This window comes from Scyliorhinus canicula, chromosome 10, assembly GCF_902713615.1.
Source record: "Scyliorhinus canicula chromosome 10, sScyCan1.1, whole genome shotgun sequence".
Taxonomy (NCBI): Eukaryota; Metazoa; Chordata; class Chondrichthyes; order Carcharhiniformes; family Scyliorhinidae; genus Scyliorhinus; species Scyliorhinus canicula.
The window spans coordinates 124,056,320-124,075,515 of record NC_052155.1 but is presented as its reverse complement, the minus strand read 5'-3'; the positions used below and the strand labels follow the sequence as shown (position 1 = coordinate 124,075,515).

Sequence of the window (19,196 nt, the reverse complement as noted above, 5' to 3'; positions counted from 1 at the left end):
CAGCTGCCACCAACCTCTTGTGGGATCTTTCCCTGCACTCTCCCAGACCAGATATTGGCAGACCTCTATGTTTCAAATGACACATTCTGTATTTTCCAGAACACCCCGTCTTGACATTTGAAACATTACTATAATTTGGTTTATTGTCCCCCCATCCAATTGTACTAACATACATCCCCGATCTTTGTCATTTGTATGCATATCACAGACCAGTGTGAATAAGAGTCTTGTTTTCCGTTCCAGTCCAATTACCGTGAACCATAGCCATAGCCGCTCAGGAAGGTAACACAATAGCTTTCCGTGTGTTCCACTACCTCCAAAGCATTTTACTTCCTTGGGATAGCAGCACCGTATAAGCTTCCTCATGTCCCTTAGAAACAGCACACAACTCAGTTCATCAGTAACCAAACAGATCTTTTGTCCATCACTGGCTGTTACGTGTCCCATTTTTCCATCGTCCAAATTGTTTTCCATTTCTGATTGGAATGGGGTAATTATAATATCATGTATCACCCACAGATCCCTTTGTTTTATTAATTTAAAATGTTCAATTGATCCTGCTTGTATTCCTAACTTCCCCATTAATGTCTAACATTGTCGTGAATCATGTAAGTCTGCCAACCTCTGGTTTACATGAGGGAATATCTTTCTGACAAAGTGTATATTTTTCATTACAGCATTTGCAAAACCACATTGAACCGTCTCTTTTTCAAACAAATTCTCCCTATTGTTAAATACATAGTAAAAATTTTAAGCCTTATCTTAACACATTACTCATTACCTAACCACACAAATAGACTGTGTGTTACAACTTTACATATTTTCAACTGTTAACAAAATTTAATATCAATATCGAAACATTCCTTCTTGGCTTTGGGAACAATAATTATTACATACTAAATATGGCATATAAACAACATCAATATTATTCGTAATGTACTATATAGTTAAATCAAGAAAACACAATAAACTAACTGTCTATTAAAACATTCACAGTTTAGAAATGCGGATCAAGTTCTTTAACGACACACATACCCCCCTTATCATATATATATATATAACAGTCCCTATCAATTTACATGAATTTTTTTTTTTTTTATATAACGATTACAGCTCTTCAATGCAATATTGTTTTGCTGCATTGGTAACAATTTTCCCGCCGTGGTATCAAGCTACAAAAATTCTTAAACTATTGTCATTTATCATATTGGGGTTCCTCGTCAGTCGCTGCTATCTGCCGAGACCCTTAATAATTCCACCGCGTAGTACATACTCCATGGAGACCGCAGATCACCCATCAGCTAATGTCCAATTAGAGATGTCTGACCGGAGGTTTCACTGTCCAGTTATAATTTGATATTTTGATTTGTTTCTAACCCGTAAAGTTTTCCTCCGGGTTCTGTCATTTAATTCCCTCAAATATGTAGCCAATTGTATCATTAGTTTCCCCCCCAATCCTGTCTAAAATATTCCTCTCTGGATTGTAGTTCTCTTCCTTCTTGTGAACTGGTTCGTTATTTATTTTTTCCATCTGAAAATCAAATGAACAGATCAAGGGTGGAGAGGGCCCTATTCTTTAATTTGTACTTTCTATTTTCATTTGGATTATCCCAGAAGTGCCCTTTCCAGGACTTCCAGATTTCTTTTGCCACCATTTCTTTTTGAACTGGTTTATTTTCCTTATCATTGATGTACATCATACAATTAAGGCCTGTTAAGCCTCCTCCTTCTGTCATTGCACCCCTGAGTGAGAAATTGTGATACAATTTCTTTTGCTCCAGATACCATGCTTCTCTAATTCAACTGTATGTGTACCCAGAATCTGAACAATCTTGTCTTTACATTTTACAGCTTCACAGATTATTTTCCCTGCAGTCTCAGTGGGTAGCTTCACCCAAATTTCCTCTGTATTATCAATTGGTTTTAATATCTTTATTTTCTAAAGCTCCTTCTTCAAGGTATTTAACATTCTAAACATCATTATTTCTGCATATGACTTTGTGTGATCACCAGGCACTAGGACCCTGCGGAGCCATGCAGTTTCAATTTCAACGCAGCAATTTCAAAGTCTGCAAAGCAGCTGACTGCTGCCTGCTGTTTATAACTTCCAATTTATGTGAAAATCGGCTTTACAAAATACAACATTTTTTTTAAAATACAAACATTAAAGGAAATTCACAATTCTTTATTAGACATACACACACACATTCATCCACTCAGATCTTGGATCTCTACTCTGTAGGATTTCACAAATCCTTATTAAACACACACATACACATTTATTCACTGAGATCTTGGACCTCTATTCTGTAGGGTTTTAGTTATTCTTAACAAAATTTTGAGACCCCTCCATGCAGTTAAGTTTCACTTCTGCAGGAGTTTTATTTGCCTCTGTTAAGCTTTTCTACTCTTGTTTCATTGTTTCAACTCTCTTGACCATGTTTCAGAGCAAGAGGATTATTCGCATTGCCATTTTTCGGAATTCAAGTTCTGTTCCTGGTTGTCCCTTTCAGTTGCAATCTGAAATTAAGGATAAGTACCCTTTCTGGGCCCTATCCAAGGCTGATTAAGGCACTATCTTCCTGTTTTAGTTAAGGGTCGATTGGTTATTGGTCTCTGAATTCTAGGCGTCACCATTTTCCAGAAAATTTTCCGCACAATCTGCCTTACTCTAAGGATGATTTATTTTTTGGCCTCCTTTTACCAGTAATGGATGCAAGATTTTTAGTGCTGTCACCAAGATGTCTTGCAGACTTTCACTCAGGGTCAGCATCTTCTAGTCTGCTGATTCACACCCAACCTGAGTGTCAGTCCCCTCGATCCACAGAATATCCTTTCCAGACTAAACTCGGCAGGTAAAGTCTGACTCACACATAGACCAGAAACTTCTAATATTCTAGCCTTTGTGCCGGTTAGAAACTTCTAATATTCCAACCGTTTCTTGGGAACTAGAAACTTCTAATATTCTAGCCCCTACTCTAGCCCCCATTCTGCTCAGCTAGAAACTTCTAATATTCCAGCCTCGCTTTACCTAGAAACTTCTAATATTCTAGGCCTCCACGCTGGATGCCATGGAGAAAGCAAAAAAACAGGCTGGGCGTAATTATGGGCTTCTGCCCCACGTTGGGCGCCATGTTTTTGTAAATCCACCACTCTGTCTTAGAATTCCCCCATACCAAAAAGGGCCGATATTCCAAATGGTGAACAGGGATTCTCACTCCCTGACTCCGATGCAGGCTTCTGTGGGTGCTATTCAGGTCAAACTATATTTCCAAGTTATTCCCCGGTATAACCCATACCTTCACCGAAGAATTTTACCTACTTACCCCTTAGTAGCATCGATGTCCTGGGTCCTGCATTGCTAAGGAAGTGAAGTAAGCTAATAACCACTTTTTCAGGTTAAATTATTTTATTATTATCATACTTTTTTTTTTATAAGTTGCAAACACTTTCTTTACAGAAAGTAAAAACGATTAGTGATTCTGGATGCTGCTGGTTTATTGTAGGGACCTTCAGACTCTCTCTCTCTCTCTTGTAGTTCTCCTCCTCTTCTTCCCTGTTGCTGTTTCTCTGTTTTCTCTGTGTTCTGTCCTCTGTCCTCCCCATTGCTGCTGGTTGCTGCTGCTGGTACACTTCCTTAGATTGGGCCAATTTTATTTCAACCTTGCCCTTCATAGCCTGAGCTTTCTTGGGATCAATAACTCTCCCATCAAGTTTGTGCTCCCCATTCAATACCCTATCTACTCTTTCAGGATCCGTTTTAATTAAGCAGTCTACAATCTCTCCACCTCCAGAAAAGCAGTCCCTTAAATCTTTCTTACTTGTTTCCCAGCTGAGTCCACCAACAAACATCTTCCTTCTCATCCTCCTCATTCTTGCTGCCGTTTCTTTGAGCCTTCCACCTCCTTGAGGGGAGCGGAGCTCCCCCGGGCCGTCAGCTGTTCTTGCCTCTCGTTCTGCTGCTCTCTGTTTCTGCTGCCTCGCGCGTGGGGAGAGGGGGAGGGGCGAGGGAAGCCCGCGCTTAGTGATTTTTGGCGGGAGAGATCGGGACCTCCGATAGGGAATGGACTCGGGGCTTAAAGGGGCAGTCCATTACAATATTTCAACAGCACAAAGAAATCTATGCAAACTCTCTTTTTCTTTTTCCCTTTCTCCTGCTGCAGGTTGTAATAACAATTCTTACAGACTGAAATTGACTGCATTTTTGACAGAAGAGCTGGCCACAGTTTCTGCTCTTTTCAGCTGCCACCAACCTCTTGTGGGATCTTTCCCTGCACTCTCCCAGACCAGATATTGGCAGACCTCTATGTTTCAAATGACACATTCTGTATTTTCCAGAACAGGCCATAAAAATGATTCAATAATGTCCATCCAGCTTTCTCGCTCTCAAGCTGATGGCCCTTTTAATTTGAACTGGGATTGGCTATCTCACGATCTATACTGCCGCTGGTGGGTTGGTGGGTGGGAGCAGGAACTGGTGGGAGGGAAAAATGGTGTTGGGGTTGTAACTTCTGATCCTGAATTTCATATATGCAGAAGCCTCCAAGCTATTTCGACAGGAGCTCCAATCACTTGGGTGAAGTTGCGACTGACTATCGGGACATATGGAAAATTGGCATGACTGATTATCGCGTTGTATTCAGCCTGCCTTTGTAATCAGGGCAGTAGTGCCGGAAATTCTGTCTGCAGTGCCAAATGATGCAGCTGATGTGTATTTTCTAAAGCTGCTTTTGCTTTGTGTGTGTAATATGTGCTCGTACAGCTGGTTCTCAAAGTGCAGGCCTCACTCTAGTAGCAAGCTGAACACAAGATATAAAAGACCTGGGACTCATTACAACCAACAGCCCAGGAAATGTGTGACGGTGGATCTTCCCAGCAGCTAGTTTTAGTGAGCATGGGTAAGTTTACATCCTGCTTACAGGTGCAAGCACAGGACCAGCACTTTCAGAAGCAGTGACACACATCTCAGATTATAAAAGGAGCTTTTCGAATGGGCTGCAATACTTGAGCAGCAGACTTCTGTCCACTGAGGTAATTTTTGAGCCATGTAAATTACAGAACTTCCTTTACAGGTAAAACCTGGTACCTGCTCATTAATTTACTCTGCATTCACAGATACTTTCCAAATATAAGCCACTGATTTGTAAAAAGTAGGCCCAAATGGACTGTTTTACCCCAGTGTGAATGGAGCTCTGATAAAAAGCGCATTCCTGGGCAATGTCAACTACCTTACAATACCATTTTTTCCCGACAGGCCACGACACCTGTCAACATTCCTGGATCGAAGTTTACACCAACCAGCAAAGGATTCAGCATCTCTTGGCAATCTCCACCAGTTACCTTCACAGGCATGCCAGTAAGTATGAGAAGCTTAAAGTGTAGTAGGTATCTCAGGTCTCTGGGCAGTGAAATTTTGGAGTAGTCAGGGACATCAGGGAAATACAATTCTACTTAATGGAGTCTAATATTGTTACACAATCACAGTGCAACTCTCAATGATTTTGAATTGTTAATGATGTTTGAGTTGATATGTTATTTCCAGAAAACTGAATTGAAACATTTTGTGAAATTTCCACTCAGACGTTACTGATCTACAACTTTGGCAGGGCATCCTGAGAAACATAAGTGGCTAAAAGCAGACCATTATGCTGTTTCTCCAGGGATTGTGGCAGTAAATTGGACTAATCCTGTGGCACACATCAGTCTCAGGCCTGGATTTTCTGCTTGTTCAGCCAACTGGTGAAACCTTCATTTAAACATATGCAGTGAATGCATCCAGCTTTCCCTGCAATTCATGCTGGAAATATAATGTGGTCACCGTGTCCACTTACGGTGAACATCCAAGAAGACAAGGTTGTGCTCACAGAGGCCTCATTTTAAGGGAGCCAAATATATGTCTTTATTTACTTCGATTTTTACAGCCCAAAGAAGAAGAATACAGTAGACCATTTGGTGTTCTCTCTCTCTCTCTATACACTGTCTGACGCAAAGAGATTTGCTGCTGAATTGTTTTTGTATTCCTATCAAATCATTTGTTATTTGGAAAGAAATGATGAGAAGCTAAGAAGAAGCACATTGCCTGTACTCATTCTTAATTTGGAACTGGGATATCCACGTAGAAGAATTGTCAGAGGTATGACATTAGCAGTGGCTGTCATTGAATTTCAGACTTGCATTTATATGTGCTCGGCTTATTTGTATAAGGCTGGAGGTATATTGGCAACTAAAGTCAATCCACCATGCACAGATTAATCAAGCAAGGGATATTTCCTTATTTGGCAGAGCAAGCATTTCTGTTGTATTCTCACCAACAGTACGACATTGTATTTTTTACCAAATAATACGATTCTCCAAAGACCTTGCCACTGCTGATTAGCACCCAGGTGTTTTCATATGTTCCTGTTCACATTTCCAGTGCAATGATGAACTGCACGATTTATCGTTCCAACAAGCATACGGTTGACCTTCTGGATAGGATCCACTTTCCAGACAATGATTATAAAGCACTGATTTTAAGGCAATGCCTGTTTTATATAATTCATAAAGAAGGATTCCAGGATTGACTGCCAGGAGACTAAGGCCATATTCTTAAGGCACATGTCACGATGCCTCTCTGCAAAAAGAAGCCAATAATCAGATATGATGCATCTCCAGTGTTAATTACACTTGTGCAAAGTAGGCATCCTCATAGAATTATAGAAATGTACAGCACTGAGGAGGTAATTTGTTCCATTGTTCCTGTGCTGTTAGAATTTAACCGTTGTGCTTAGACCCACACCTCGTTTTTGTCTATGATTCTGTAGGTTCCTCACCTACCTGTCCAATTCTCTTTAAATTATTTCTGAAAATTCACGTGCACCACATTCTCAGGGAGACAGAACAAGTTCCTTACAGGTCTGAATGAAAATGTTTTCTTGATCTCCACACTAGGAGTTCGATCCTCAGGCCACCCTGCGCTGGAAAAGCAGCTTGCCGCAACGTGGCCAGTGAAAGCCAGGAGACCCTGCTCCCGGGATTTACCCAGCTCGCAACGCCTCACAAGATTCAAAGCAATCTTGCAAGATGTTGCAAGGAGAATCTCGCCCACAATGGCAAATTTGCATATTAGAGCGAGGCAATAAGCCTTACTGTAATGGGCAGATTCCCGAGGTACCTGACGCTTTGGGATTCAATTCCTTCGCCTCGGTGATCTTGGCGAGCATTGTTTGGTACTGGTCTCCACAGAGACCAGATGGAATGGCACTTGTGGGGGTCTCCGAGAGGATCGGAGTCCCCCAGCTGCAAGCCCTTTGGGCAGGGTGGTGCCCTGGCACTGCTGGTGCCACCTGGGTAGCCTGGCAATGCCACCTGAGAGCCCTGGCTGTGCCACCTGTGTGCCAACCCTGCACTGCCGAGGTGCCAAGTTGGCACTACCAAGGTAGAAAACGGCAATAGTTTAGATCAAGCATTGTCAAACTCAGGGTGCGTCCCACGGGTGGGTCGCGGGCGGGTGTCATGAGAGTCGAGGAGCTGTCCATCGCGGCGCTCCCGATCGCGCAAATCCACGTGTAGCAGCCGGCTTTTAACTATGCCGGCTGCAGGCGGCCTTCAAAATGGCCACGAACATATTTTAAAAATTTGGCCGCACTGCGCATGCATAGCCTGATCATCGGTGCGCATGCGCACCGATGATCGGGCACACATGCACAGTGCAGCCGCATTTTTTTTTTATACGGTCGCAGCCTTTTTTTTACAAATTCGGGGGGCCAATGTGACCATTGGGACCAAAGGGACCCAAAACCCCATTTCCTCCATTTTTGTCAGCAACAAACAAGGTAAGAGGAAATGGTGTTTCGCGCAGGTCAGCCGCCGTGGACCGCGAAGGTCAGCCGGCGTGGGCCGCAAAGGTCGGCCGGCGTGGGCCGCATAGGTCGGCCAGCGTAGGTCGTAAAGGTCAGCTGGGTTGGGTCCCGATGGTTGGCCGGTTGGTAAAAATGGGTCCCCGGAAAGAACGTTTGTATAGCACTGGTTTAGGTCCCTTATTCAAAGCTAGTCTCGTTGAATGGCCATGTGTTTCTCAGCACTGCGAGGGCCGGGGAACATGTGGCTAAATACGCTCACTCGGGACTTTGTTCCCTTGTGGAAAGATCATAAACAGCGCACACACATGCCTTGCAAGCACTGCGTCTCAGTGGTGGGATGTACTGAAACTACAAAGCTTTCCACTCACTGAATGTGCGTGGGATCACGACAAGCACATAATGCTGTTGAACGCCTGGCAGCAGTCATGATTCATTCACCATGAGCCAGCCCGCTGCCATTTCAGCAATCTTTGAGTCATCATACCAAAGCAGAGGGTGGCTGCTTGGCAACATGATCTGTATGCACTACACCTGGATGAAATGAAATCAAAATCGCTTATTGTCACGAGTAGGCTTCAATGAAGTTACTGTGAAAAGCCCCTAGTCGCCACATTCCGGCGCCTGTCCGGGGAGGCTGGTACGGGAATCGAACCGTGCTGCTGGCCTGCTTTAAAAGCCAGCGATTTAGCCCAGTGAGCTAAACCCCTCTGCAACTCAACTACATGTGACCAACATTCATATAATGAGACTTATACCACCATGAAGAAATACATGGGGGGGCGATTCTCCCAAATGGAGCCAGATGTTCGCGCTGTCGTGAATTCCATCGCGTTTCACGACAGCGCGAACCGGGCCTGGGTACAACCTATTCTGTCCCACACAGGGGGCCAGCATGGCGCTAGAGAGGTTCACGCCACTGCAGCCTCCTTTCCCAGTGCCAAATGGGCACTGTGCCAACCCACGCATGCGCATTTGGGCCGCGCCAACCTGCGCATGCGCGGGGGACTTCTTTAGTACGTCGGCCCCGACTCAACATGGCGTTGGTGTTCAAGAGCTGGCCGTGCAGGGAAGTAGGCCCGGGGTGGAGGTGCCCGGCTCTGCCCTACCCGTGACTCCAGAGCCACAGCAATATGGTTGACTCTTAACTGCCCCTCAAGGGCAATTAGGGATGAGCAATAAATGCTGGCCCAAGCACAGTGGCGCAGTGGTTAGCACTGTTGCCACATGGCGCTAAGGTCCCAGGTTCGATCCAGGCTCTGGGTCGCTGTCCGTGTGGAGTTTGCACATTCTCCCCGTGCTTGTGTGGGTTTCGCCCCCACAATCCAAAGATGGGCAGGCTGGGTGGATTGGCCACACTAAATTGCCCCTTAGTTGTAAAAAAATGAATTGGGTGCTCTAAATTTATATTTTAAAAAAATAAATTAGCAGGAGGCCACGGAGGACAGAAAGCAAGAGCCCGCAGAATCTAACCCTCTTCAGGGAAAAACCTGGCAAAAGCTGGACCCAGAAACAATTAGAAAAGCAGAATTGGCTGAATGCGCATAGGAGAATGGGCCCTGCTAATTCGGTGTGGAGAACATACTCATGACTGGAGTTGCTAAAAATGGTCAGAAATAGGTCAGGGGAAGTGACAGGAATCATCCTTGGAATCAGTCAAAAACACTGATAATTTAGTTAACTGAAATTGTTTGGATAGTGCTGCTGTAAGCATGGGTATGGGAACTGCAGTTTATGATGTTCCAACCAATTATGGGTGACTGGAAGGTTCTTAATCAGGTGGTGGAACAAATTCAATAATAGCTTTCAAAAGGCAGGTGGATAATTACTGGATGGAACAGAAATGACAGGGATATGGGGAAAGAGTGGAAGCGTACGACTAACTGAATTGCTCTTCGAAAGAGTCAGTGCAGGCTCGATGGGCCGAATGGTCTCCTTCTGTGCTGGGGCCTGTTCTATAAATCTATTTTATTGGAGAAAATTAGGACTCTGCGTTTCGGAGGCACTGATAGCTCCAGATGCAAGAGACGGTAAGACCTCTGGGTGTCGGAGACAGCGAGGGCTCAGGGTTCCAAAGGTGGCAAGGGCTCTGGGTGGCGGAGTCAGCGAAGGCTCTGAGGGCGGTGACGATGAGCTCTCCACATTCTGGAGACAGCGAGGCCTCCGAGCTGTGGAGACGGTGAGAACTCCAGGTGTGAATGTTCCGATGAGTGCAGCACTCTTTCTGTTGTAACATTGAAAGCGTTGGTTCCATTTCAGGCACTTACTCAATGTTGGATTTTCAGCAATGGCATCAACAGAAACAACTGAGCCAGGATGAGCATTGATCACAACATGTGCATGTCGACATATTTCCACATCCCTTACAGTGTTGTTGTTTAGCATCAACAATTAGATCTAAATGGTGGAGGCAGAGACCCTCATAACATTTAAGAAATATTTAGATGTGCACTTGCAATGCCAAGGCTCTGGGTGAAGTTCTGGAAAATGGGATTAGAATAGTTAGGGAGTTGTTTTTGACCGGAGCAGACGCGATGGGCCGAAGGGCCTTTTCTGTGCTCTAGACCTCTATGACTCTAATTATAGGCTGGGCAAGTCTCGATTCATATACAAGAACAGCAATCAGGACATAAATACTATGTACTTCCAGAACAAAGTTTGTACCTGCCTTGCTCTGAGGTCCCAATGTCAACCAAACTGTAATGTAAAATTGCTCTACCTGCGGAAGACAACAAGCCATAATTGATTTTAATGTGTTCAAATTGTGGCCAGCAATGAGGAAAATTGTGAGTTAGCGATTATTATTCCAATAGTTTTCACAGTTGGCATGCTTAAGCTAAATCAAGTGATATATCCTGAAGAAAGAGCTGTAATAGTGCGTTTCACAATATCCAGCTTCAATTACATGCAACTCAAAACAACCATTATCATTAATTTACATGGGGTATTAGATTTTTAAATGATCACTAACAGTGAAGATAAAAAAGTCTTTGGATTGTCATCATGCGCATAATTACATTACAATATAATAATAGCCCCAGTCCTTTCTTTGATCTATTTGCACATAGTACACATCTGTTTCTTGGTACATTATGCATTGATAACTTAAGTTGGGGCATAGTCAGGCTGTATGACACTTTTTACCCTGAGACAGCATAAACAGTAAGAAAAGTGAGCAATGCTTCAAACTTCCATTGCACCAGGATTGACCCTCTGTGTAATTCATGGTACTGCACCTAACTGCTGAATGCTGCTGTCCTGGTGTATCGGGCATTAAGCTCGAAGAATTCCTCATTTTATAAAAAAAATCCTACTTACTGCGTAGTTCATCTATGTTAAATTCTGGGATTAGCACGGAAAAGAGGAGGTTTATCAACAGGAATAGAGAAGGATGACAAAATTGCCAGAATGAGCTGGGGGGGGGGGGGGGGGGGGGGGGAATTGTCAGTGCAAATTGAGAGAGAATTGTGGTTCATGAATTTTAAATGGGAGAAAAGGAAGAGTACTTCTATGAACATGGGTGAGATTTCTTTTTTCGTCCAGATATTGGGCAAGTGAAGACATGCTGCCGTTCACAGACTGTGTGCTCACAGAGAGATGCCTGTATTGCTGAACTCCGGGAAAATGTCTTGTGTAAAAATCTTGCAAACATATGTGTGCCCTGCTTCCTTTGTACATTGACTACTTCTGTGTTATTGAGTCAGAAGGTGGATAAAGGTAGCAACATGGGAGACAAAAAGAGAACACTTGCTCTGTGAGGCCAGCATAGAACCATAGACCAGATATAGCACAGACGGGGGCCATTTTAGCCAATCTTGTCAATGCCGACCCAAAGAGAACGGCTTTTCTAAAAGCTTTCATAATCCTATCTTCCTGTACATGGCCCATTGCCCTGCAGCTTTGAAATTTTCCCTATATTTGTCATCCACATATTTGAGACCATGGATATGTAGGGAACTACAGACCGGTGAGTCTCATATCAGCGGGTGGGAAACTATGGAGAAGATTCTGAAGGAGAGAATCTATCTCCACTTGGAGAGGCAAGGTTTGATCAGGGAAGGTCAGCATGGCTCCGTCAGAGGAAGGTCATGCCCAACAAATTTGATCAAATGTTTTGAGAAAATAACCAAGTGTGTAGATGAGGGTAGTGCAGATGATGTAGATGGATTTCAGCAAAGCCTTTGACAAGGTCCCACATGGGAGACTTATTAAAAGGGCAATTGCACATGGGATACATGATGATTTAATAAGGTGGATTCATAATAGGCTTAGCGGTAGGAGACAGGTGGTGATGGTATACAACTGCTTTAATTTCTGAAAGCCAGTGACCAGTGGCGTAACACAGGGATCCATGCTAGGCCCCCTATTGTTTGTCATAGAACATACAATGCAGAAGGAGGCAATTCGGCCCATTGAGTCTGCACCGACCCACTTAACCCCTCACTTTCACCCTATCCTTGTAACCTAATAATCCATCCTAAACTTTTTGGACACGAAGGGCAATTTAGCACGGCCAATCCACCTAACCTGCACGTCTTTGAACTGTGCGAGGAAACCGGAGCACCCGGAGGAAACCCATGCAGACACAGGGAGAACGTGTAGACTTTGCACTGACAGTGACCCAGCGGGGAATTGAACCTTGGACCCTGGCGCTGTGAAGCCACAGTGCTAACCACTGTGCTACCATGCTGACCCTTATACAAATGGCATAGATGACTATGTGGGGAGTAGGATCAGTAAGTTTGTGGATGACACAAAGTTTGGCCGGATGGTCAACAGCAAGGTTGAGTGTCTTGGGTTACAGGAAGATATAGATGGGATGGTCAAATGGACGGATAAGTGGCAGATGGAATTTAACCCTGGAAAGTGTGAGGTGATACCCTTTGAACAATAGGGTGTCTAGCCTGCCTCTTCTCTTCCTCCAACTGTGGAAACTCCAGTTCATCTAAGAACAATCCTCTTCACCCCTCGGGTCCACCCTGTACAGCTCCTTATAATAATCCCTAAACACCTTGTTTATCTTCCCCGGCTCCGACATCACATCCCCTGCCCCAGTCTGTATCTTCAATATTTCCCTGGACATGACCTGCCTCCATAGCTGATGCGCTAACATTCGACTCTCCTCCCCGTATTCATACTGCACCCTATTGCCCCATGCAACTGTCCTACCGACTTCCCCACCATCAACATGTCAAATTGCCCCTGTAATCTTTTTCTCCTCGCCACTTCCTCCATGGTGGGTGCCCTTGAGTACTCCCTATCTACCTCCACCATCTCGTTCATTAGCCGTTCATATTCCTCCCTCCTTTATCTATCTGCATGTGCCTTGAACGAGATAAGCTCCCCCCAGAACACCGCTTTTAACGCTTCCCAAAATGTGGTCACCGACACCTCCCCATTTTAGTTCAGTTCCTCAGCCTGCACTTTGTCACAAAACCCTCTCTCTGCCAACAACCCCGAATTGAGCCTCCACCCCGGCCTCTACTCCCGTCCTGATCCAAGCCAAATCACCAGCCAGTGGAGCGCATGGCCAGAGATTACTATCCCCGCATATTCTGTCCTCTCCACCCCAACCAAAACCTCCCAGCTCACCACAAAAAAGTTGATTCTTGAATACACCTTATAAACATGTGAGAAAAAGGAATACTCCCTTCCCCGCGTTCTTGAAGCGCCACAGGTCCACATACTGATCTTTTCCATAAACCCACCCAGCTCCTTTCCCATTCACATTCTACCCATTGACCTGGGGCTCGCCCTATCTACCCTCAACTCTAGGACACAATAAAATATCCTCCCATAACCAACTGGTGCGTGGCCAAGTCCAGGATTGCTGCCAGCAACCCCTTCATAAAACCTACATTGTCCCAATTTTGGTGCATACACTTTTACCAATAGCACCGGTGACCCTTCTAATACCCCACTCACCATCACATATCCCCCGTCCCGGGTCCCTCACTTCCTTCGCACACACAAACTCCATTTTCTTACTCATCAAAACTGCCACCCTCCGCGACTTTGAATGAGACCCCGAGTGGAAAACTTGGCCCACCAACCCTTCCTGAGCCTAACCTGGTCCTTCACGCGAGGTGCGTCTCCTGCAGAAGGACCACCTCCGCTTTTAAACTGCTTAGGTGCGCAAAGAACCGAGATCTCTTCACCAGTCCAATGAGCCCTCGCACATTCCATGTTATCAGCCGTACCGGGGGCGTATGCCTCCATTCCCCTCTACCGTCCGCCATCCTCACCTTTCAGCTCTACCCCCGTTAATTTCACCTTGTACCTGATGGCCCCTTTCTCCACCCCTGACCATGTTTCTTCTCCAACCTCCCCTTGTTGCATCACCCTCCCCTTTCCAGACACCTCCCTCAGCCTTCTCCCCCATCTCACTTCCATTCACCAGCATTACCTGCCAGTGTGGTAACTCCTACCTAAAGGCTCCTCCTCTGACCCACCCCCCCCCACCCTCACCTCTCTGCTCTGTGAAGAACGCTTCCCCGCTGACCTCCCCCTACCCCACCCAAAGACTCATCTCGAACCACAGGTCATCTCCCTCAAACACATACAAAAGGAAAAAACACAGCCCCAGGCAGCAGCAGGGGTGTGGGGACATGTGTCCCCTTACAAACATTTCACCCCTGCTACCCTTTGTCGACCCGCCAAAGTAAAAAGAAGAAAAAACCCTCCACATCGGAGGGAAAAAACTCCCTCCAACCCCCACGCTACCCATGTTCTCAATTACTTCAAAGTGCCAGCACCTCCGCCTCCCAAAATTGTTCAGTTTAGTTCTCCCCCAGTTTATGCTCCTTGGTAAAGTTATTGGCTGCTTCTGGGGTCTCAAAAATGTATTCCCGGCCTTCAAACATCACCCATAGTTTTGCCGGGTAGAGCTCCCCAAACTTGATCTGCGGTGGATACAGCACCGCCTTGGCCCTGTTGAACCCCACATGCCATTTTGCCAATTCAGCTTCAACGTCCAGGAATATTTGGACCTTGTTGCCCTCCCATTTGCAGTTCCGCTTCTCCCTGTCCCACTGCAGAATCTTCTCTTTTTCCATGAACCTGTGGAGCCTCACAATCACCGCCTATGGCGGCTCCCCCGCTCTAGGCTTCTGCCTCAGAATTGTGCGCTCTGTCCACCTCAGGGGCCTTGCCCAGCACCCGCTCTGCCACCAGCCCCGCCAGCATCCTCAAAACATACCTCGTAGCACTCGGACCTACCACTCCTTCAGGCAGGCCCACTATCCGCAAATTTTGCCTTCTCAATTTATTTTCCTGCTCCGCCACCTTTGCTCTCAACGTCTTGCAACGGTCTCCTAAGAACCCTATCTCCGCTCCAATGCCACCACCCAATTGCTGTGGTCCGACATCACCCTCTCAATCTCTCGGATCTGCAACCCCTGAGCTTCCGAGCATTTCTTTACCCTCTCCATCGATCCCTTCAGGGGTGCCACAGCCCCTTTGATGACCTTCGAGCGATCCTCCTGCATCTCCTTCCTCTGCTGGCGGAACACTTCCTTGATGAAAGCCATCAACTGCTCCATCTGGGGCTTTGCTACTTGCACCAGCCCTTCCCCCTCCACCATCCTTCTACTGGCTGCTGCGCCACAGGTCCCTTCCAACTCCTTCTGCCGGGTTTGATAACCAGCAGACATACCACCCCCGGGGGGAACTTCTCCTCCAACCTTCGTCGAAGTTGCACCCGATTTCGTGTAAAAAGAGCTCTTTTCTACACCTTCAAGCAGGAGCTGCCCTGTCTGCGACCACTCACACCATGGCCATGACCGAATGCCATAGTCATTCATTCACAATAAATCTAGATAGTTGTCACTGGAACCATGATATTTCTAAAGATAGGGAACACAGTAAAACCAGAGAAAGTGATGTTAATGACCCCCATATCTTACTTAACATTAAAAACTTATATTTATATAGCACCTTTAACATAATGGAATGTCTGAGAAGCTTTATAAAAGAAAGTATAGCACTAGGAGAAATTAGGTCAGATTAACAATAATCTGGTCAAAGAGTTGGGTAATATATCTTAGAGGAGACGAGCGAGGTGTGGAGAGTTGTCGAGAGCAAATTCCAGAGTTTGGGGGCCTAAGCAGGTGAAGGCAATTGTGGAGCAATTATAATTGGGAATACACTGGAAGTCAGAATTAGAGGGGTGCAGATATCTTGGAAGGTTATGGGGTTGGAGGAGATTACAGAGATTGATAAGGGCAAGGCCATGGAGAGGTTTGTAAACACAATGATAATTTTAAAATCAAGATGTTGCTTGACCAGGAGCCAATGTAGGCCAGTGAGCACGGGGATGTTAACTTTAAGGGATATCAGCATGGAATCAATAGAAGGGAAATGTGTCATGTGATCCAGTGAGCGGAGCACACACACGGTTCTTAGGCCTTCAAGCCTATCTATAACTGTTCTCATGCGCCTAACCTTAATAAACGAACCCACAATGTATTTATCAAATCCCTATTGGTGCCTTGTGTCTTGTACAATAAATAAGCCCAGGGTATTTTTTGTTAAGTGCTTGGCTGATGTTAGACGCAAGGGTATCCCAAAATCCAGAAAAGTAATCTGGAACGCTGGTTCTTAAGACTACTTTTTTTCAATTTGCTATAACATGAGGACAGATATGCAAACCAGTGAGGGAAAAGTCCAGTCTTCTTGTAGCCACTCAAATAAAAGGTTTATTAACAAGTAAAAGACACAACACAAAAGACCACAATACAAAACAAAGGTACACTTAACTACAATAATGGCTACACACACAAATGGGCAGAATTTTCCCAGCGAGAGGCTGATGCGATGAGGCGAGTTTGGAGAAAAAACATGGTCAGGAGCAGAGAAAGGGGCCACCTTGGATCGGCCAGGTACAGGGTGAAATTGACAGGTAGAACTGGATGCTGTTGTCCTGCTTGCAAAACAATTCCAGATCTCCTGGCCGGGGTCGGAGAATCCCCGGGGGACACGAGAATCGCGCCCCGACGCCGGCTTCCCGATTGTCCCTCACCGATTCTCGGGCACCCGCGGAATTCCCGCCGTGCCGGTCGGGAGCCATTGAAAGCCCCCTCCCCCCCCCCCAGCGATTCTCCAGGCCCCGATGGGCCGAGTGTGGCCGCTGGGTTCGGCCGAGTCTCGCCGGCGTGGGTTACTCAGGTCCCACACGGCGGGACCTGGAAGGTGTCTCTGCGGGGGCCGTCCTGGAGGGGGGAGGCATCCGACCCCGGAGGTGGGGGGGCCGAGGCCCCCACAGTGGCCTGGCCTGCGATCGGGGCCTACCGATCGGCGGGCGGAGTGGTTCTGTGGGGGCCTATGTTCCTCCTCGCCGGGCCCCTGTAGGGCTCCGCCATATTGCCCGGGTGCCAGTGCGGCAAAGGGAACCCCCACGCATGCGCGGAAATACGCCGGCCATGGCACGCATGCGCGAACTTGCACCGGCCGTTCCACGCCGGCTGGTGCTGCAGGGACCACTCCGGTGCCGACCTATCTCCCTATTATCAGGGACCGTTGACGCCGGAGTGGTCACGCCGACATGGGGACATAGCCCCATTATTGGAGAATTCTGCCCCCTTTCTCTATTGATCAGTACATTTAAATTCCCCAGCTTGTCCCAAAACCCATAATTAACCCCAGTTGCACAATTTTAATATTAAAATGAGCTTAACCTAGGAACTTCCCAACTGACAGGCATGTAATTGTACTCCTCTTCTTTCCACTTGAGATTTAGCCCCGAGTTAAAAATCTAACCTTGTGCCCCAAAGTTCACCCAGCGAGTAATTTTCTGCAGGAGTGCTCTCACTTGTCTTCTGTAACTTTGGCATAAAGGCTGGATACGATAATAATCTTTTATTGTCACAAGTAGAAGTTACTGTGAAAAGCCCCTAGTCGCCACATTCCGGCGCCTGTTTGGGTAAGCTGGTGCAGGAATTGAACCCGTGCTTCTGGCCTTGTTCTGCATCACATACCAGCTGTCTAGCCACTGAGCTAAACCAGCGCTAGAAGACAGCATTCAACACTTACCCAAGGTTACCATGGCTCTCCCGTGAAGTTATGGAAAACAAGCAGGTCAATAACCTGCCTTTCATAAATTCATCTCCCCCTAATGCTGTTTTTCTTCCATCTTCTCTGGCATTTTGCGTAGGCTAGGGGTGGGGGTATTGTATACATTTCATACATTTTTTGTGTTTTTTGTCCTTTGAAGCTGTGCTTAGGTATGAAATGTAGGAATGAGAAATTCCATTCAAGGCAATTTTATATTGGAATTTATTTTTTAATTTACTTTGCTTTCACTTCTTTTTAAAAAGAAAATATAAAATTAAATGTATTTTAGGCAATGATCCCTTATATTTATTCCCTGCTGCGTTCCCGTGTTGCTCAAGGGTCACGCAGAGTATCAAATACAGCATAAGCTTGTTTCACTGAACATTAATTGCATCATGCATTTTGAGGAAAATAGATCAGTCTGAAGGGGAGGGAACAGATCCAAGGTGGCAGAAGGACTGCTTTCTTTCCCTTAATATTTAACAGAATAAAATTAATGCAGTGTGATTTATCCATAAACATGGCAGTTTTTATCTCCTAACAGCACAGCCAAGGATCCTACCTTCAAGTATTTATAAGGATACATACTACCTTTTTATCTGTTCCAATATCATAGGATGGCTAGAAATAAAGAAGGCCATTCATCTCTTTGTCGCTTGTCAAACCTGCAATCCCACCTCTTACCATAGCAGAAGTCTACTGTTCCTTAAATAATTCTATGTTTTGCTTCCATTATCCTACCTGGAACTCCAGTTTTCTGATGATCACTTGTTATTTGAAAAACTTCCAGAGATCAATTGTAAATTTAATACTTCAGACTGCTATGCAACAGTATTGTTCTAAACACAGTTAACACATTATTTACATTAGCTGCTGGATTTAATTATATCCACCGAGTTCACTCTGCTGCTGTGCTTATAGTACTGTATGTTACCAAGCTACCAAGAATACCAAGGTGAGGTAAAAGTTGCCTCTGTGCTGTATTATAAAGAAGGTGTTTATGGTTTATAACACACATAATAAAGTAAAGCACTTAGTATCTTTTGGGATGGAAAATGAAAGTAATCTAAAGTTTTAAAATGAACTATAAACATGAACGGGATGATTCCTCTGTGTTTCTATACGGTGGAATCATAAAGACCGTTATTAATACATGGGAAATCTTTACCCTTTTATTATTGAAGGCTTTTTCCAATATTGAGAATTCATGCTGATATTCCCAGCCTTTCTATCAATCTTTGATAGCAAGGTATGTTAGATGGAATAGGTGTGTAAGTAAATTGTCCAGCTGGTCCCACTGCAAGGTAA

General features: G+C 45.3%; 1 protein-coding gene across 4 annotated transcripts in view; it reads left to right on the top strand.

The window, feature by feature from the left end:
• Nucleotides 1-19,196, top strand: part of znf704 (zinc finger protein 704) — a 253,862-nt gene that overhangs the window by 221,416 nt on the left and 13,250 nt on the right. For all 4 annotated transcript variants that reach the window (XM_038809685.1, XM_038809684.1, XM_038809683.1 and 1 more), the window contains one exon: nucleotides 5,255-5,356. In XM_038809685.1, the coding sequence (XP_038665613.1) occupies nucleotides 5,255-5,356 (102 nt within the window). The remainder of the gene's footprint in view (nucleotides 1-5,254; nucleotides 5,357-19,196) is intronic.